Source organism: Chaetomium fimeti (genome assembly GCF_033439085.1).
Source record: "Chaetomium fimeti strain CBS 168.71 chromosome Unknown B0H64scaffold_1, whole genome shotgun sequence".
Taxonomy (NCBI): Eukaryota; Fungi; Ascomycota; class Sordariomycetes; order Sordariales; family Chaetomiaceae; genus Chaetomium; species Chaetomium fimeti.
This window is the reverse complement of record NW_026944329.1, coordinates 3,476,765-3,494,550: the sequence shown is the minus strand read 5'-3', so window position 1 is coordinate 3,494,550 and position 17,786 is coordinate 3,476,765. Positions and strand designations below refer to the sequence as shown.

Here is a 17,786-nt window from a genome sequence, read left to right as displayed (position 1 = left end):
GAAGTGCTGAGCTAGGTAGGTACCAAGTACCACCTTCCGTACTGGGTCTTAAATGGACTCCCATCTGAGGAGTCTCGTCAGGTACTGTACCCGGCGTATTTCCAACAACAATTCGGCTCATCCTTTTTCTTTTTTCCTCGGTCGCTACCTCTGATCTCCAATACGATACCTGTAAACCTCTGGTCAAGATGGCGGCAACACCTAGAAGCTTATTTAATCGCGCTTCCACAGCCCTTTGTGCATCCCGACAATCCACACGAAGCTCCCAGCATCCACGGCAGCCCGCTTGAACGGGCGTGATAGCTTCATCGACTTGCTCCGCCGGTCCCCGACCTACCAACAGATGCCGAGCTTCTCTCCGCATCCCCAGATCTCCACACGCTCGCCGAACCCCGCATCCGTAGTCAGGGATGCCTCCGAAGCAAACCCCAAGGACGATTATCAAGCGGATGTCGGTCGACACGTGGAGTTCCAAGCACAGAATTACCAAGCCGAACGAGGAACACACAATCACTCACTCACTCATCTAGCCAATTTAGAGCATCGAGACCGGGGTCCCGATACCCGCCAGCGGCGGTTGTCCGGTTCGGGAAATAAATAGGTGCACTTATCCACAGCTCCAGCAGAGTGGACGAGTTTTCCAAGCATTACAAATCCCCGTGTGTTACGGAGCAACCCGGTTGTTTCGAGTCAAATCCGAGCTTGGGTTGGGTGTGAGGGGGGTTGGGAATGGTTTGACGGCCCCAAGTCGCCCCAACTGGATCCACCCTCGACAACAAAAAGCGCCGGCATTGCATCTCGGGACTGCTCCGGATCCCCACTTGCCGATCGGGGTCTGATCCCAAGATTTCGACCCCCGGGCGACGGCGGGGAGGGACTTACCCCACCTTCGCTCGGGCTTGTTAAGCAGCGGCGGACTTGCTTTTTCCCTTTAAACTCCAACTTACTCCCACCATAGCACCTCGCCCTCTTATAAACTACAGATTACTCCATTTCACGTCCCGGATCTCGCCACCAGATACCTCTCTCCACCAAACATCTCCCTCCACCATGTCTACATCCGCCACTGCTCCGCCCGAGGGCTCCCCGGTCCCCTTCTTCATCAACGGCAAGGAAGTCCACGTCAACCCGGAGCAGAGGTTCAAGGTTGTGTCACCCGCAACCGGCGAGGTGGCCCATGAGTCCGCCGGCGCGAACGCGGCCGATGTTGAAGCCGCCCTCGACGCAGGCGCGAATGCCTTCCGGACTTGGAAGAAGGCTCTGCCAGGGGGGCGCCGTGACATCTTCCTCAAGGCCGCCGAGATCATGGCGAGGAGGCAGGAGGAGCTTGGGGGGTATATGATGGCCGAGACGGGCTGCCCGCGCCAGTGGGCCGACTTCAACGTGACAGCGGCAAAGGAGCTCATCCTCGACGTGGCCGGCAGGCTGGCTACTCTGGATGGCAGCTTGCCCACCCCCCACAGTCCGGACACGGGCGCCATGGTTGTCACTGAGCCCTTTGGCGTCGTCCTTGCGATTGCCCCTTGGTAGGCTACCTTGATTGCCGAGTAGAAAGAGTGCGTCACAGCTAACCCGGCCAGGAATGCCCCCTACATCCTCGGTGTCCGCTCAGTATTGTACCCCATCGCCGCTGGCAACACGGCTATCCTCAAGGGGTCCGAGTTGTGCCCGCGGACTATGTGGGGTCTCTGCTCCGTCTTCCACGAGGCCGGCCTGCCGGACGGCGTGCTGAACTTGCTCTTCCACGAGCCCGCCCAGGCGGCCGCCATCACGCAGATGCTGATCGCCGACCCCCGGATCAAAAAGATCAACTTCACCGGCAGCACCGTGGTCGGCCGCATCATCGGCCGGCTAGCCGGCGAGCACCTCAAGCCGGTGCTCCTCGAGCTGGGCGGCAAGGCGCCGGCCATCGTGTGGGAGGACGCCGACCTGGACAACGCCGCCGTGCAGTGCGCGCTGGGCTCATTCCTGAACTCGGGCCAGATTTGCATGTCCACCGAGCGCATCCTCGTGCACAAGAGCGTCCGGGCCGCCTTCGAGGCCAAGCTGGCCGGAGCCATCGACCACATCTTCGGCGGCGCGCACGACGCCCCCGTGCTGATCAACAGCGCCGGCGTCGCCAAGAACAAGAAGCTGATCGAGGACGCCCTCGCCAAGGGGGCCTCCCTGCTATACGGGGACGTCAACGCCCAGGAGTCGACCCCGACGCGCATGCGGCCCGTCGTCGTCACGGGCGTCAAGACCGACATGGACATCTACAAGACAGAGAGCTTCGGGCCGACCGTGGCGCTGTACGAGATCGAGACGGAGGAGGAGGCGCTGCGGATCGCCAACGACACCGAGTACGGCCTCTCGTCGGCCGTCTTCACCGAGGACCTCCGGCGCGGCCTGCGCTTCGCCAAGGAGATCGAGACGGGCGCCGTCCACATCAACAGCATGTCGGTCCACGACGAGAGCGCCCTGCCCCACGGCGGTGCCAAGGCCTCGGGGTATGGACGGTTCAATGCTGCGCTGGGCCTGTCGGAATGGGTCAGGACGAAGACCATCACGTTCAAGCTGTAGTAGTCAACTTTCGGGTGTCGGTGTATAATATCATGATACCATTTGTTTTTGCTGCCATCTGTCGCAACACCGGTATGGGTAAGGGTACATACCCCTGGTTTACTAGCAGATTTGTTTGAATATCAATACATATCACATCGCAAAGTGGCACAACCGGGTGGTCAGACCCGAGACATGCAAAGGCAGGGGCACATACGTTAGAAGCGAAAATCCAGGGTATACTTGAGGAGGAGCTATGTCCGTCTACCGTTTCCCCTATCTACCAACTGCGCCGCCCGCAGACTTCAGAAAAACCCCTAGTATGAACCCCGAAAAATATACACACACCAGAACATAAAACCTCCCCCCCCTCCCTCTAATTTCTCGTTAAAAAAACGACCCCCCTTTCAAAGCTCCGGCTTAGGCGCAAACCCCAGCTTGCCCGCCTCGACATCGAAGACGGTAAACTGCGCCTTGAAGAAGACATCGCCATAAATCGCAAACGGCATGCCGCTCGAGCTCTGGATCCCCCCATAGCAGACCGTCGCGGTATCCAAATCATCGGTATCCACCGGCGCGAACACCATCAGCTCGCCCGGAATCACCGCCTTGTACGCGCCGATGTGCAGCGTCAGGTCGGGCAGCGACGCGTCGCAGGGGAACACCCAGCCGCCGACCTCGGCGGCGGTGCGGGCGCCGGCGACCTGCAGGTAGTAGGCCTGGGCGACGGCGGCGGGCAGCATGAGCAGGGTGGTGCCCGTGTCGGCGATGGCGGCGTGGCTGACGGGCACGAACATGGACGCCATGTCGTCGCCGGTCGAGTTGGCCGCGTGGATGGAGAAGCCCGACGCCTCGAACTGCCAGTGCCCGTCGGTCGAGTTGACGTCGATGAAGGTGAGCGGGCCGGTGAACTCGGTCTCGTCGATGAAGCCGAAGTTGTAGTTGCCCGCTGTGGTTTGTTTGTTTGTTATTGGTTTGGGGGGGTTGGGTTGGGTTGGGGAGGGGAGGGAAAAGGAAATGGAAAGGGGGCTTACGTTCGGCCTTCTTCAGGTTGGCGGTGAACAGGCCCATCTCGAGCGATTCCAGCGCGTTGGAGATGAAGGTCTTCTGCTTCTTGGGCGTGACGGTGTTGAGGGAGTCGAAGCCGAGGCCGAGCAGGCCCGAGGAGGCGGCGTCGCCGACGAAGGACGACGACACGTAGGTGGCCGACTCGACGGCCTGCTGGAACACGTTGACGCCGCCGACGCTGACGGTGTCGAGGTACACGTTGCCGGACGAGTGGCTGCCGTCGCCGTAGTGGATCGACCAGCTGTGGTTGGACAGCCTGGTGGCCGTGCTGCTCTCCTCGATCTGGTACAGCTTCTGGCCGCCCTGCTGCTTGCTGGGCGTCTCGGAGCTGAACACCCACAGGTCGGACGAGCCCGTGTCGAAGTTGAGCATCAGCGTCTGCGGCGGCGTGCCGATCTCGACCGGGGCCAGATACTCGACGTCGTAGAGCTGCGGGGTGGCAGAGACCTCGCCTGTGCAAGTGTGAGTGAGTGTGCGTTGAGGACCTTGGGTAGTGTGGGGGAACGCATTCATGACGCACCTTGATCATCCGTCTCGTTCGTGTACGGCGCCCCGTTGTTGTTCTTGCTGCCATGGGGCTTGTGGCCGGCGGTGACGGGCTTGAGAGTCTGCTTGATGCCGAGCTCGCTGAGGATCTTTTGCACGACGTCCATCAGGTCGGTGGGCAGCTCAATGTCGTACTTCTCGTAGACCTTGGCGAGAGCCCTGGGCCCTCTGCCGTGCTGCCGGAACATGTCATTGTGAATCTGCGGCAGCTTGAACTTGGATCCTCCGATGCGGCGGGGCCGGATGTCGGAAGGGTGAACCTGGACGACCCGGGGCGCGGCAGCGACCAGAGATGCCGCGAAGGCGAAGGCGGCGAATTTCATGATTGTTGTTATTGTTGTTGTTGTGAAGAGTGACCCAACCAGGAGAGAACTCGGTAAGAAACGAAGGAATGAAGTCGGTTACCGGTAGTTAAAAAAAAAAGAGAGTGATGGTGGTGAGAGAGACCAACTCCTACTCGCAGACGAGCAGTAAAGAAAGACGCGGTCTTGTAAAGAATGAATGGTGGTTAGGGCCCCAGCCTGTGTTGGAATGATGGGAATGAGAAGGAGTGGATGCGAGCGGGTTCGCTAGCAATCTTCTTCATGCGGTTCATATCGCATTTCCTGGAAATGGCATTCATGGAATGGACCCCAACTCAGGGGGGGATGGAAGTCCCACGCCGATCGGTTCGGTCTGGAGTTTGTCCATGGCAGCACAGCAGACGGCAGCACCCACACTAACTATGACAGCACCACCACTCACTGGGGACTGACGAGGGACAGCCTGATCACACTGGCACAGAGCCACACCACTCCCATCCTCTCACTCCCTTCTTCGCAGTCAGACGGGGGTCAACCCCGGCCCTTGGCATCCAAACATTCCTTGGTCACCGCGCCGGCTCCGACGCCCAGCCGGAGTGTGGGGAGAGCCATCTTGGCTCGTTCGTTGAAACAAAAGTGGCTCGAGTGGCTTTCTCGGTGATCGCCAACGGTTCGAAACGTGTAAAGTGGAGCGGGTTGGGCTGTGCCTGGTCATCCCAATTTCGCAACTTCCTGCAGTGGGTTCACGAAGGGAGTGGACCCTGCAGATGCGCAAACGCTGTTGTGGCAGCTGAGCAACCTGTCACTCCTGTGCACGCTGTGGTGGCAAGCATGCAAATGCAGCTTTCCGATTGTGGTCTGATTCAGGGTCCCCAGTGGTGGAGGGAAATGTTCCTGGTCGCCGCTTGATCCCCTGCAACCGCCAGGAATGTTCGACTGGGTTGGTCGGAGGCCGCTCATTGGGAGAATTCGTCGACTTTTGCTCAACGTGCTCGACCAACCACACCGTCGGACGCTTCCAGCTTGAAACAGCCACCTTTCCAGGACAAGCTTCTGGCTGGCTTGGCATCCTTGCATCTTTTCCTCGGTACGCAACGATGATCTCATCCCGTTCTTTTGCAGACTTGGCAGGATCAACCTTTTTTTGGTCGTCGATTCGATAACCACCCTCCACTTCCGGGGCCGGCGGGTCCGGATCACCCGGGCTCATGCGGGTCCGGAGCTGCCGAGGCCGCCCGGAGCCCGGAGAAAAGTGTTGGACGACACGGGCATCCCGCGGTGGTCGACCTTCATCTTGTGACCGCAGATTTTTGATCGGTTTTGATCTCGGATGAAAATGTTTTGTTCTGCACTGCCGATTGTGCGTCAGCCGTGGGCAGCTGCCAGGTCAGGGCTGTTATCTAACTACAGATTACACTGACCTCTTTCAAGCCTTTCCTCGGCTGTTCTCCGCCTTTCAGGGCCACCTTTGAAGTCCGCCTTTGAGGACGGCCTTCTTTATTCCACACTGCGGCGCGTGTTTTCGACTTGGGCTATTTTCAACCGAGACTTGACTACGCATCTATCACCTTTGACACCAATAATATATATATACCTACCTATGTATATCATTACGCCAGCGAACTTCCAAACGTGTATACACACAGTAAGTGCTGCAGCCCATCTCTGTCAACGCAACACAGATAGATACAAGAACAGCAGTAAAGGCACCATGTCGCAATCCTCCGAGAAGCTCATTGGTTACTATACCCATCTCAACTTGCCCCGTCATGAGGAGGCTCTATGGCATCTGACGACGATCGCTTCACTTGTAAAGCCTATCATGCGGGCCCATGGGTGGAAGCTCGGGATGCTTTCCGAGATGTATCCCGAGGATGAAGTACTGCTAGGCGAAAACCTCAACCGTGAACAGATCCTCGTCCGTCTCCGGGAGCCCAGGGACCGCAACGAGTTTCTCCCCCTCGACAAGATGGTGAACACCATGCTGCATGAACTGTCTCATATGCAGTGCTGGGGCCATGACGACATCTTCTACGATATGTGGGACAGCCTTCGCCTAGAGTTCGATCGCTTGTTGCGGAGTGGATACACAGGCAAAGTTGCACTGGGTATAGGTCGACCAGGCGGCGGACCAGGGAGCGAGGACTTGCCATCTTACGGCGCACTTGAACCTCGCGGGCCCGGGTTTCCAAGTGGCAACCGAAGCGGCGCTGCGCCATCCACTCTTCCCGACTCCTTACTCGCGCCCAGCTTTCGCAACTCCTTCAGCCAGTCCATCTCGCGAGGGGCCAGCACCGCTGACATTGACTGCCACAACGGCGGAAAGTTGGGGCGCGAGCTCCAGACACTAATGGAGAGGTGGACTAAGGAAAAATTCAAGACATGGGCCGAAGAAAGCAGCGCGAAAGACGCAGCCGCCTTGAAGGCACTGTGGGATCTTTTGACCAGGGACTCGCGCGGGGGCTACGGCCCTGGCAGCAGCCGCCGAGTTGGCGGTAGCAGCAGTTTCCTTCCCTCACAGGATCTCCTTTCCGCTTCGAGGGACACTTTTAGCGCCTCCAGAAACGCGCTTGTCCCTTCTAGAGACACGTTTGCCGCCTCCCTAGACCCCTTTCCTACCCCCAAACGCATTCCTAGTACCACCGGGCGGGACCCCTTCGATGGATTTAGCGACGATCTTTTGGAGAATTTTCGCACCAAGAGGCCGCCACCACAGCTCAAAACTTACTGAACCTGTCCCATGTGCACTCTGCATAACGTCGGGTCATCTTGTGATGCGTGTGGCGCCGCGCGCTCCTCACGCCGGTAGGTATACTGTAATCGAAAGCCTTACAGCGAGGAGTTGCAAGCAAGATACAAGTACTTGAAAGTAAACACACCTGACCCTGACCTTGGGCTGATGAACCGAGAAGGCTATCTCAACTCCTAGACTGCCCGCTCGCGGAACGGGCAAGCCCGACTACTTTTGGCGTGCCGTTGCGGGGTGGAAGGCCGACAAATGGCAGTGGCCTTTCGGGCCGGTGCAGTAGTGCCCGGGTACACGCCTCGACCGCGGCATCCAGGGCGCCGAATGGTCAAACTTACCAGCAGTATGTAGTATCCTAGGACGCAAACAGAGGAACGCGGTTAACCGTGATAAAAAATCACCCCGCTTGTACGATCCGGGGCGTTTGCTCCTCTCCCTAAGCTATGTGCATCCTTCTCCTCACTTACAAGAGGCGTCCTGTGATATGTTTTCCCCAGTTGCTACAGCAGCGTCAGTGGAAAATAACGGCAAGATCATCACCTTTTCGAGGAAAAGCTGCTACCCCAGCCAAATATCGAACTCGAACAACTAAGCTACTATCGACAACCACCTGTTTCAGGCTCGGTATGCCTCGTCCCATAGCCCGCCATTACCCCCAACACCAAAACTGACCGGAGAGCTCCAAGCACACATACCCATCATGTCTACCGCCGAAACAACGGCCAGCGACCAGGATGCCAACCCACCTCCGTTTGACGTCCTGAAGGAATTCCCGATGCGTGGTCATCTCCAACAATTTCGACTCGCCAAGGTCACCAAGTTCACCTGCGATCGCTGCAACAAAGAGAAGACATCAAAGCTGGTAGTCACGAAAGATGGAAACTGGGAGAAGCTCATGTGTAACGGCTGTTACGGTTTCCTTCTCAAGGACGGTTCACCCCAGCCGTCACAGCAGTGACGGGGCTAATGTAACCTCATGGCTGTGCGTGCCGTGGTGGCGAGAGCAATGTGAAGGTAGTACAAGGCAGCAAGGCTGATGAGTGCGAAGGATTCCCATCTTCGGTCATCTGAGCGGTGGAGCTATCGATCTACGAATATACTTACCTAATCCGTGGCATTTGTTGGTTTGTTTCGGCGATGTCAAATTCCGTGTTACCAGCGAGCTCGTATAAATCACTGCCCACGCCGGGTTTTGGTCTCTCTGTTCTCCTCGTGCTCTTTTGACGTATCATTCATCCCACTTACATCGAGGACTTGTCACGCCTTATACCCTTCCTCACCGGCTACGTCGTACGGCACAACAGAAGAAACGAAACATCGACGTCGACATGTCTATGATACGGCAAACCAACAACACCAGCTGCCCCACGAATGGCGTACCCACGCCTCTGCCCGGTGTCCCCAACAACATCAGCTACATAGCCGTCCCGGGCCAGAACCCATCAGCACCGTGGATGGTGTCCTGCTGCGACCCGTACCCGGTGCACCTCTCGGACAAGTGCTGGCTCTGGTGCGAGGTCGACCCCGAGCTCGAGAGCGCCTCGGATGCGGTGGTGGCGGAGGGTTTTAGCGCCTGCATGAGCACGAACGGCCGGGACAGGAACGAGTCGATCGGGCTCCTGTATCACGACAAGAAGAACAGCGCGGCAACACGGCGGGTTTCGCTGCTGCATTCGGTTGTCGTCGCGCTCGCGACTTCGATGGTGGTAGCTATGACGTCAGTGGTTTGAGCGGTGAGTTTTTCTTTGCGGTGGCATTTCGCTTTAGCCGGCGGCTAACGATCCCAGTATGTTACCTCTGCTGGATGGATTCAACAAGGAGAGGGAGCTCATTGGGGAGCACGGGAGAATCGGCTCGGACTGTTGAGCGGGCGTTGGGGTTATTGTTACATGGCGGCATGATCTGTTAGTACTGTGTATGTATTGTCTGGGAATGAGAGATAGCAGGCGAGATGCGAGATGCGAGATGCGAGATGTAACAGCAGGGTCCGAGGATAGTTATCCGTATGACGCGCCTCCTTGTAAATAACGAGGGAGGCTTGAGCTGCGAACTGGGCCCACCAGAAGCGCACACATCTCGAGGCGTAGCATACAAGCGATGAATACAGTTGTCTTGCAGCACCCAGGTCTGATGCCTGCCAGTTTCGTTCCAGTCGCAACCGGCCCTTTCAGCTTCAAAGCTAGGTGCATGTCTTGCCCAGGAGCGGTGGCGGTTCTCCCGAAAGTGGCCGAGCGCCGTGACCGGCGCAGAACAGGCCGGACCTCCTTCGGCTTGTTTCTCTCTCGGCGGGTTCCGGCGGATCTGTAGAATAGGTAGTCTTCTAGTACCACAGTATTCTGCCACAAGTCCGTGAGCAGGGTGCTGCATAGGTAGTTACCAGAACAGGGCTTTGAGACCGCATGTTGTAACTTTGGTCAATATAAACACCGCCCTGGAAACATAGATCCAAACATCCAAGTCAAGCGCCCAAGCCAACACAGCCTGTACACTCAACATCAGTCCACGAGAAAGCCGACCCTCTACTTCAACCAACACTCCGTTCAACATGCAGAGCAAGACCTTTCTCATGGCCGCCATGGCCGGACTTGTTGCGGCACAAGACGTCAGCAAGATTCCTACCTGTGCTGTGAGTGCTTTGTTGCCAACAAATCATGAGGAACCGTTTCGGACATGGAGCTGAGCCAAGTGACTGAAACGAATCAAGATCGGCTGCATCATGGACACAAACCCCCTCAGTGGGTGCCAGAGCTACCCGGTTTTCGACTTCCCCTGCCTTTGCCTCACGTATGTACAAGAAAGCGCCCGAAACACCCCCGCCATGATTTAAATCGTGCCGTCGTGCACTTGGTCTTAGGTCATCGACTAACCACAACCTGGCCTACGCTTCGAATTACAGCGGGGAAGAATACAACACCGCGATTGCCTCCTGCATCGTCAAGGCCTGCACCGACTTCAACGACGTGTACGTGTTCCAACCTCCCTTCCCCTGGATTTAATTTAGATGGTATCGAGGCGGCGGTCGGATTGGTAACGACAACTAACCAACCAATGAACTCTTAGGCTTGCCATGATTCAGTGGAAGACCGACACCTGCGCGCTCTACGGCGTGGAGTGGCCCTGAGGGAGGATTGGGAGATGGGGCGAGCCACTTGTGCTTGTCATCTAGATAGTCTAGCTTTTGGACCGACGGTGTCCCGAAAATACCATAGATTTTGCTCTGGAAGATTAAGTGTCCTTGTGTCGCTCTGAAGAACTTGTGCGGGGGTGATATTCTCACCTACACGAGATCAACTGCTGGCGAACGGAACTTAACTAGATCGAACGGTGAGGTGCTTGCCCGTTTGATCTCTCAAGTATATCGACCCGTCGCTGGCTGCATGTGTATCACGCTTGACTTGCAGAGATGGGAAGGCTGCCATCATATTCTTCAATCGAACTACTTGCCAACAGAAAAGACAACACCGCGTTCATACTCTCCGACTGCCAGTCTCCCTCCTCGGGGGTCTTCACGACGCCGCCGCAACATGGCGACCGTGAAGGCCAATGGCCACGGCAAACTCGCACTCGGCGCGCCCCAGCTCCGTCATGGTCCTGGCGTCCAGGCACAGCAGGTAACTGGTCCTGTTGGCGCCGTCGAGCACGACGCTGAGCAGGACGCCGTCGTCCTCGTCCGGAACCACCCCGTCGCCGTCGTCGGCGGTGGCGGCGGCTGTCGCCGGGCGCGGGACAAAGATGGCCTCGCCGGGCGTGTGGCCGCGCGGTCCCTCCCACCGGAGCAGCTCGCGGGTCTCGGTGTCGATCTTGGCGATGCCGTCGAAGAGGGTGCTGAGGACGCGGCTGACGAGGAAGTAGCCGTACCGGTGCTTCCGGCCGCGGTAGCGCGGGTTGATGACGGGCATGTCGCCGGCGTGCGGTGCCGGCACCTCCATGACGATCTCGGGCGTGGGCAGCTTGACGTCCTTGCTGCCACCACCGCCGCCGCCGCCGCCGCTACTCGCGATAAAATCCTTCTTGCGAAGGCGGTACCGCGCGAGGCGCGAGAACGACTTGTGCGCCAGCTGGCCGTCGGTCCAAAACTCGGTGGCCTTGCCGTTGCGGTCGAGGATCACGTCGTAGTAGTAGCAGTCGACGATGTACCGGTTCGGGTAGTCGGTCACTTCGCAAAAGACGTCCCCGTCGTCATCCTCGAAGGCGTTGACGGTGTGGAAGAAGAAGCGGGCCGGCGACGCGAACTCGGCCACGACGCCCTTGCCGTGGCGCCGGTCGACGACGAACCAGCGGCACGTCTCGGCCGGGTCGAAGGGCTTGAGCGAGTCGTGTAGGTTGCCCTCCCACACGATCTTCCCGCCCTTCCACTGGTAGTGCGCCACCGGCACCAACAGGACGACGTAGTTGCGCGTCATGAAGAAGCTGTGGATGAAGGCCGCCTTGTACGGAATGGTGGCTAGGATATCAGTCTTCCCCGTGGCGGCGCTGACCTGAAAGACGCGGTATACGGGCTGCTTGCCGAGCTCCAGGTTGTAGTTGATGTAGTCGCCCGTCTCCTGGTCGAACTTCCCGTGGGCGCCGCCGAGCGGGCCCTTGAGGTCCGGGTGGAACTTGGAGTGCTTCGGGAAGTCGACGGGGTCCATGGTCTTGGGGTCCATCTCGCACATTACCCCCGCATCCGTTCCGATGACGATACTGGCAGCTCGGTGGCCTTGGGCGTCGACAGCAGGCTGGGCCGGGCGCTTGAACAAGGGTAGGTCCACGTTCACAGTCACGCCAACGTTGTATAGAGTCGGCCGCCTGTTGAAGACGCTCATGAACTTGCCGAATAGGCCAACGCAAGGATCGGTTCGTTGTGCAAACGATATGGAGCGTAACGTGCCCGTGGCCTTGATGTCGGCCGCAACCTTGTCGGACTGACGGCGAGACGAGTAATACACGCGGACCGTCGGCTCGCCTGCGGCACCACCGCTGCCGTCTTCAGCCACGATGTCGAAACGGTGGGTGTGGGCGAGCCCATCGAACCAGTGGGAGGTGTAAAACATGCCCGACTTGGTGTCTTCGACCTTGCACTGGCCGGGGCCGGTACGGTAGAGCGAACCGGCCGCCCATGCTGGGATATTGCCGCTGACCTTGAGCTCGATGGGGCCGCGGTGCTCGGTCAGGCCATCAAACTAGACCACAAATAATCCACCGTCAGTTAGACACCCTAGCGCGAACGTGAAGTGATGGCACCGCTGGCCGAGGGATGAGGAGTGCGTACACCGGCTTCATTGGGCCACTCGTGGAATGCCTGCTGCTCCATGTTCCTGTAGGCTGCCTTCGATGAAGCGGCCTCGTCGGCGGGGGTCAACCTGGTGGTCGTCCCGTGCGGGACGTACGGCGAGCCCATCCTTTGTTTGAACCGCACACTCGAGCTGCGGATCGGTAAGGCGCTGTGTTTCTAGCTGTGCTCTAGAGGCGAAAGGGGGTTGTCAATGTGTCGAGATTCGAGAGGAGGATGCCCACTGTGAAGGGCGATGAGCTGATGTGTTCCTTCTCAGGCTTGCATGCTGCTATGCCACCAACGGCCCGCCAAGAGTCGGTTGGAATTGGAATTGAGGCATCGCCGCCGACACAGCGGTGTTACCGGTGTGGGTCAGTTCTCTCCGGAGTGCTGAGGTCGGCGGTGCCCGTTGTACTGCTACCCTTGAAGGATAGGTAGGGAAGGTAGGTGACTTCCATGCTACGACACTTGTGGTGTGGTCGTATGTTGGCCTGTTAGCCCTTGCAGAGCACATCTCCACCTGGCATGTGCAGGACTTGTGTATGTACCTCTTCCAGAGCTGGGGCGGGTGTTGCCGGCGGCCCATGAACCATGCGCCGGAGGGCTGCCGAGCCGGTGACCCGGCTGGCTGTCCGCCTGCCGGGCTGCGCTGCAACGCTGCCGGTTGGCTGCAAGCTGCATTCACTCGACCAATAGTTAGGAAGATGCATGTAAATATTGACAACGCTTTACCCAGCAGGTGTTGCAGCCCCGGCGGTGGAAACCCCCGGCCGTTGGTTTTTATCAGGAAGGTCGCAAAGGGCCACAAGCTCACTAACGGACTGAGAATGCATTCGGTACTTCGGTACAATGCTACGCGCTTCCCGGCAGCCTTGGGACTTGTATGTATGTACCCCTCAAACGCGGCCTCTGCTGTGTCAATCCACGCCGCAATGCTGCGTCTTTCTACCCCTGAGCAACCGACTCGCCGACGAGACGACCCCCCACCACCATCGTTAAGTTTTCCAGCCACTTTGCAGGAGCACAGTGAACTAACACTTTGACCTCAGAGCTGAACTTGGTGTGACGTTGCATTCTTTCCTATCCAGGACTCTTCAGTGGCTCGACGAAATTGGAGAGTTTGGGTCTAACACGGGAGTCACCACAGTTTCCGAATTCCCTTCACCAGGGCCCACAGCTGGGCGCGTGTCTGCGCCGTCCTCGCCAGCGGTGAGGTTCTCCCACCCCCGGAGCAACTGTGTCCTGACCTTGGGGCCATCCTCGACGGGTCGTGGCATCCATCCCCCTCGCACTGGTTTGCCGAAAGGAAGCGGAAGAACTGGAGCAGAGCGTAGTCCAGCCGAACCAGCGACAGAACGCTCTCGAGAGGCTCGGCCGACGCATTGATGCAAGCACTGCCATCCCCGTCATGGTCTTTACCCTCCCGAGGGAGATCCGTCGTTGAGAAGTCAGGACTGCCGTCGTTCTCCGCCTCACACCCTCCCGAGTGTCTGATGTTATGGATGGATAAATTGTGCTTGACCAGGTCGGCGGCGATGTCAACCGCGCCTAGGACGGCCACACGCGTCAACATCCGTTTGTACTGCTCTTGTCGGCTGGGCGGCCCAGGCGGGCCCGCGGCGTCTCGCATCGCCGCCACTGTCTTGTGCCCCAGCTCTTCAATGTTGGCGAGAACTATGGACAGCTCCTGCTTGTCTGCCGGGGCCGTGACGTCCAGAACCCTGCTCTGGAACCCGTTATTCATCTCGCCGCAGAGCCTCATCGTGTCAAAGAAGTCTTCACTCATCGTCGAGTCTCCATTGTCCCCGAGGACCCCGGCCCCGTCCCGAGCCGGGCCGGTCCGCCAAAAGTCTCCGCAGTCTCCTCTGTCACTCGATTCTTCCGTCGACGGTGTTGTCCCCGGGGCTATGGTGTATGGTCGTCCCAGCCGCTCCGACTCCGAACCAGGGCGCTCGTTGCCAGACGGGTCTGGGGGATTCGGGTGCGACGTCATAACCCCTGGCATCTCCAGAACGAAATCATCCCCAAGCTGAAGAAATCCAGGGCTCGTGGAGGCCTGGATGTCGCCGCCGCAAGGACTGTCAAGGAGAGGGCCAAAGTCGCTTCGCCCCGTCCCAATGCCAGAGAGCCACGACAGCTGCCCGAGAGACGTTTCCCCGGCTGGTGGGGAGCCAACATGGTAGGGGGGGATCTTTGGAGTTTCGTAATGCCCGGCTGCCGATGACTGATGGCCAGAAACATGCTGTCTTGTTCTTGAAGCCCAATCGTGTCTCGGCCCGGAAGGATGCGGACCCGTGATCGTAGCTGCCGACATTCCGATCCCGGCCCGGGGCTCGAGAGTGTGCGGGGAGAGTGTCTTGGGGTCCCGGTAGAGGTGAGTCGGCTTGGGTTTCCGCGGGCGGCCGGTCTTGTTCTTCAGCGAGAAGAGGCAGGTCCGGTGGTTCGCCCGGCATGCCTGGCAAGCGCCCTGCGGTCCCCTTTCTTGAGGGGCCTCGCAACGGATTTTGCGCTTGTGGCACTCCTCGCAGGCGAGTCGGAGGTCGGACAGCCCGGGCGGCCAGTCTCGCGAGCTGGAATCTGCCATTCGTTTCTGGTTGGCAAGAGTTAGAGCCCTGTCGTGTCTTGGGCCCCCCGGACGGCGGCACCCAGCTCCAACAAGGGCTGGGAGCCGCGCCGCTTTCTACTGATCAAGTGGATGGTTTCCTACGAAGGACTTGTCATGTCGTTGAGCCACCCCGAGATTTTACCCTTGCCTGCCTGTTGGATCGGTGACCCAAGTCGACGCCAACTGCAGGGGGAAGCTCGAGTGTTTTCACGGTTGTCTCGATCCATCATGAACCAGCTGCAGGATGGGCATGGTTGTCTGGGATCCAGGTTGCCGGGTCTGGCCTTGCGTTCCGAAGCTGGCAGAGCGGCACAAGTGTCTCCATTGTTGGGTCTCTCCGTGGCCTTGATGAGCGATCCAACTCCCCCGAGCCATGGCTGACTCTGGCATCAATAAGGTACACAGTACATCGCATCACCGCATCGAGATGCCACGGTCTGGCCGCCCGTGCGGTGTTGGAACCCCCCGGATTAGATTCAATTAATAAAGAACCACGCCGCTGCAGGATGCACAGCGGAAGTGACCACATCTGCACTGCTACAGTGACACCTGCTGGTGGATGCGACCCTCGTGCGAGCATGGAAGTAGCCAGCGGGATGGTGCCTGGTATTGGCCGCCAGCGGGGGCTTGGAGTCGACGCCGGATATAACGGCCCTTCCTTGGGCATGCCGAGCCGTCGAGATGCAATTGATCGCCTTGATTCGGGGGAAGCGACCGAGCAAGTCTGGGGATGATGGATCGGACGGGAGTGACATCGCGTCAGTAAAAGCCCAGGCGGGAGGCAAGGGCCGAGCCCCAGCTTGCCTTTGAAATAGGCAAGACGCTCTCGTATCAGGCACTTACCGTCGCAGCGTCGGTCTCGGTACCTACATACCACCTCAACACCATACTCGGCGATGCTGCGTGGAATGCTCGCACGACGGGCATTCCCTCCTTCGGGAGTTAGTTCGTTACCCCGCGACTCGCTTGGGCCCGGTCGCACAAACTCGTGCTAGCACCGAATCCCATCTCTTCTTATCCTTGCGGCCTTGGCGTCTTTTTCCAATTGGCTGCTAATTAACGATTGGATCGAGCTCAGCAAGCTCCACCCATGCAGCTTCTTCGGCCAGTTTTCGTCGGTTTTAGCGGCTGGGCGGGTCAGGATGAACCCTATTGGACATAAACTGCCCGAGGGGTGCAGTGGCGTGTTCACCACTGTTCAACCACTTCCCATCTTTTGAGGCACGAAGGCACGAAGATGGATGGAAGGAAGCCAGCAACCAAGGCCCTCAGCAAGGGGTCCAGGCACAACCAAACTCAACCCTGAACCTTCCCTAACTGGCCACTGGTCCGGAGACCTAATTTGGGAACCGAAGGTAGCTTCAAGGGATTCTTAATGCATCATTCTATCGTCTGACCTTGGAGAAATTTACCAGAATTCCAGTGCGCTTGCAGCATGACGGACAAATCCCACAACCACAATCACAACACTCGTATCCTCAGCAACCTTTCACATCAGCTGCCCCTTTTGCATGGCCCATTCGACTGCCCTTGTAATGGCGCTAAGGGTCGACGGCGCGGTTGGAATCCGGTGCGCGCCGTCGAAGTAAACCAGCTTCGTCTTCTTCTTGTCGCACAACCGCACCGCCAGCTCGCTGTGGCGCATGAGCGGGTCGTTCTGGGCAATTACGTGGACCGTCGGGATGGGTACTCGCGCCTTGACGGTGAGCGGGTGCATCAGCCGCGGGAAGTCCTCGGGCCTGCCGTCTTCGGGCCACGAGTACCTCGATGCGTCCGTCTCGCCGGACACGTTGCGGGACATCTCGTCGACCAGATGGACCAGCTCCTCGACGAGAGCTTGCTTCATCCCCGGGAGTAAAAGGAGGGCGCGGTGCTTCGGGGCCGTCTTGCGCTTGTTGCCGTTGACTTCTGGTGCCGTCTGGCCGGTGCCCTCTCCCTCCTCGGTCTCCGTCCCGCCTTGGTCGCTGCGCTCTTCGCCCTCGTCAACCCTGCCAGCCGATCTCGTTCCGTCGTGGGGCGCCTTGTAGTATCCACTGTACTTGGCGACCTTGTCGTGGTTCAACTTGATGTCCGGGGATATGACCAGGGTCGTGCAGAACAGCAGCGCAAAACGGAAGGGGCACGGTAAACCCGGGCGTTGCAGCTCGTGATGCAGGATGAAGGATAAAGCCAGGGAGGCTCCCTGGCTGAAGCCGATGACGCCGTCGAAAGGCCCCTCCTCCTCGATCGTTTCGGCTATGATGTCGTGCGCCTCCAGGCACTGGGGCGTCGACAGGCCCTCGTACCAGCAATAGTAGGGCCCCTTGACGAACTCGGGAAGATCTAAGATGGCCTCTCATCAGCAATGCTACGGATCCCCACGTTGTTCTTACCACTCGCTTCGCTATGTCCTGCCCATCCGTTCAGGGCCTGGTCTGCTTCCGCCAGCCTGGGGTCTTACCTCGTGCCCGGGCGCTTGGGATGCTGCCGTTGATGTACACATATTCGTGCGTCGGCCCGAGCATGCCACTCAGCGTTTGAAGTTGCTTCTCGAAGATGAAACCCGAGGTCCCCCTGCAGAATGGGCAGACCGTTAGTCGGAATGTCCCATGATCCCTCTCCAGCGGTACGGATTTCTTCTCACCACGGGTGAAGACAAAGTATCTTCATGCTTGCAATAACAAGAAACCTTTAAGCCTTCAGAGACTTCGAGCTGAGGCTTGCGAAGGGAGAAAGGGCAATGAT

General features: G+C 58.6%; 8 protein-coding genes across 8 annotated transcripts; 5 read left to right on the top strand and 3 right to left on the bottom strand.

Annotated features, from left to right (window-relative positions):
* Positions 1 to 707: 707 nt before the first annotated feature.
* Positions 708 to 2,918, top strand: B0H64DRAFT_26618 (Aldehyde/histidinol dehydrogenase). The gene is made up of 2 exons (XM_062800000.1): positions 708 to 1,526; positions 1,581 to 2,918. The coding sequence occupies exons 1-2, from the start codon at positions 1,051 to 1,053 to the stop codon at positions 2,560 to 2,562; spliced, it is 1,458 nt and encodes a 485-aa protein (XP_062664424.1). The 5' UTR covers positions 708 to 1,050; the 3' UTR covers positions 2,563 to 2,918.
* A 1-nt stretch (position 2,919) lies between these two features.
* On the bottom strand, positions 2,920 to 4,593 carry B0H64DRAFT_26632 (aspartic peptidase domain-containing protein). The gene is made up of 3 exons (XM_062800001.1): positions 4,130 to 4,593; positions 3,576 to 4,061; positions 2,920 to 3,490 (listed from the first exon to the last, which is right to left on the bottom strand). The coding sequence occupies exons 1-3, from the start codon at positions 4,476 to 4,478 to the stop codon at positions 2,949 to 2,951; spliced, it is 1,377 nt and encodes a 458-aa protein (XP_062664423.1). The 5' UTR covers positions 4,479 to 4,593; the 3' UTR covers positions 2,920 to 2,948.
* A 1,575-nt stretch (positions 4,594 to 6,168) lies between these two features.
* Positions 6,169 to 7,188, top strand: B0H64DRAFT_438034 (WLM domain-containing protein; the record flags this gene model as incomplete). Its single annotated transcript, XM_062806309.1, has 1 exon — positions 6,169 to 7,188. The coding sequence occupies one exon, from the start codon at positions 6,169 to 6,171 to the stop codon at positions 7,186 to 7,188; it is 1,020 nt and encodes a 339-aa protein (XP_062664422.1).
* Positions 7,189 to 7,417: 229 nt separating this feature from the next.
* On the top strand, positions 7,418 to 8,346 carry B0H64DRAFT_26636 (uncharacterized protein). Its single transcript, XM_062800002.1, has 2 exons — positions 7,418 to 7,827; positions 7,890 to 8,346. Exons 1-2 carry the CDS (start codon positions 7,647 to 7,649, stop codon positions 8,159 to 8,161), a joined length of 453 nt encoding a protein of 150 aa, XP_062664421.1. The 5' UTR covers positions 7,418 to 7,646; the 3' UTR covers positions 8,162 to 8,346.
* On the top strand, positions 8,347 to 9,144 carry B0H64DRAFT_26637 (uncharacterized protein). The gene is made up of 2 exons (XM_062800003.1): positions 8,347 to 8,936; positions 8,991 to 9,144. Exon 1 carries the CDS (start codon positions 8,532 to 8,534, stop codon positions 8,931 to 8,933), a length of 402 nt encoding a protein of 133 aa, XP_062664420.1. The 5' UTR covers positions 8,347 to 8,531; the 3' UTR covers positions 8,934 to 8,936; positions 8,991 to 9,144.
* Positions 9,145 to 9,532: 388 nt separating this feature from the next.
* On the top strand, positions 9,533 to 10,426 carry B0H64DRAFT_382158 (uncharacterized protein). Its single transcript, XM_062802846.1, has 4 exons — positions 9,533 to 9,829; positions 9,908 to 9,987; positions 10,100 to 10,165; positions 10,264 to 10,426. The coding sequence occupies exons 1-4, from the start codon at positions 9,749 to 9,751 to the stop codon at positions 10,322 to 10,324; spliced, it is 288 nt and encodes a 95-aa protein (XP_062664419.1). The 5' UTR covers positions 9,533 to 9,748; the 3' UTR covers positions 10,325 to 10,426.
* Positions 10,427 to 10,709: 283 nt separating this feature from the next.
* B0H64DRAFT_315902 (retinal pigment epithelial membrane protein-domain-containing protein) lies at positions 10,710 to 15,041 on the bottom strand (the record flags this gene model as incomplete). Its single annotated transcript, XM_062800262.1, has 4 exons — positions 10,710 to 12,365; positions 12,455 to 12,584; positions 13,496 to 13,549; positions 13,603 to 15,041. 4 exons carry the CDS (start codon positions 15,039 to 15,041, stop codon positions 10,710 to 10,712), a joined length of 3,279 nt encoding a protein of 1,092 aa, XP_062664418.1.
* Positions 15,042 to 16,234: 1,193 nt separating this feature from the next.
* Positions 16,235 to 17,711, bottom strand: B0H64DRAFT_449481 (serine hydrolase-domain-containing protein; the record flags this gene model as incomplete). Its single annotated transcript, XM_062807094.1, has 3 exons — positions 16,235 to 17,384; positions 17,503 to 17,615; positions 17,686 to 17,711. 3 exons carry the CDS (start codon positions 17,709 to 17,711, stop codon positions 16,552 to 16,554), a joined length of 972 nt encoding a protein of 323 aa, XP_062664417.1. The 3' UTR covers positions 16,235 to 16,551.
* Between the last annotated feature and the right edge of the window lie 75 nt (positions 17,712 to 17,786).

Coding starts and splice junctions, on each gene's coding strand:
- B0H64DRAFT_26618 (XM_062800000.1), top strand. CDS start 1,051: ATGTCTACATCCGCCACTGCTCCGCCCGAGGGCTCCCCGGTCCCCTTC. Junction 1,527..1,580: donor GTCCTTGCGATTGCCCCTTG/GTAGGCTACCTT, acceptor TAACCCGGCCAG/GAATGCCCCCTACATCCTCG.
- B0H64DRAFT_26632 (XM_062800001.1), bottom strand. CDS start 4,478: ATGAAATTCGCCGCCTTCGCCTTCGCGGCATCTCTGGTCGCTGCCGCG. Junction 4,062..4,129: donor GAACGAGACGGATGATCAAG/GTGCGTCATGAA, acceptor ACACTTGCACAG/GCGAGGTCTCTGCCACCCCG. Junction 3,491..3,575: donor CAACCTGAAGAAGGCCGAAC/GTAAGCCCCCTT, acceptor AACAAACCACAG/CGGGCAACTACAACTTCGGC.
- B0H64DRAFT_26636 (XM_062800002.1), top strand. CDS start 7,647: ATGTGCATCCTTCTCCTCACTTACAAGAGGCGTCCTGTGATATGTTTT. Junction 7,828..7,889: donor AACCACCTGTTTCAGGCTCG/GTATGCCTCGTC, acceptor GAGAGCTCCAAG/CACACATACCCATCATGTCT.
- B0H64DRAFT_26637 (XM_062800003.1), top strand. CDS start 8,532: ATGTCTATGATACGGCAAACCAACAACACCAGCTGCCCCACGAATGGC.
- B0H64DRAFT_382158 (XM_062802846.1), top strand. CDS start 9,749: ATGCAGAGCAAGACCTTTCTCATGGCCGCCATGGCCGGACTTGTTGCG. Junction 9,988..10,099: donor TTCCCCTGCCTTTGCCTCAC/GTATGTACAAGA, acceptor TTCGAATTACAG/CGGGGAAGAATACAACACCG. Junction 10,166..10,263: donor TGCACCGACTTCAACGACGT/GTACGTGTTCCA, acceptor ATGAACTCTTAG/GCTTGCCATGATTCAGTGGA.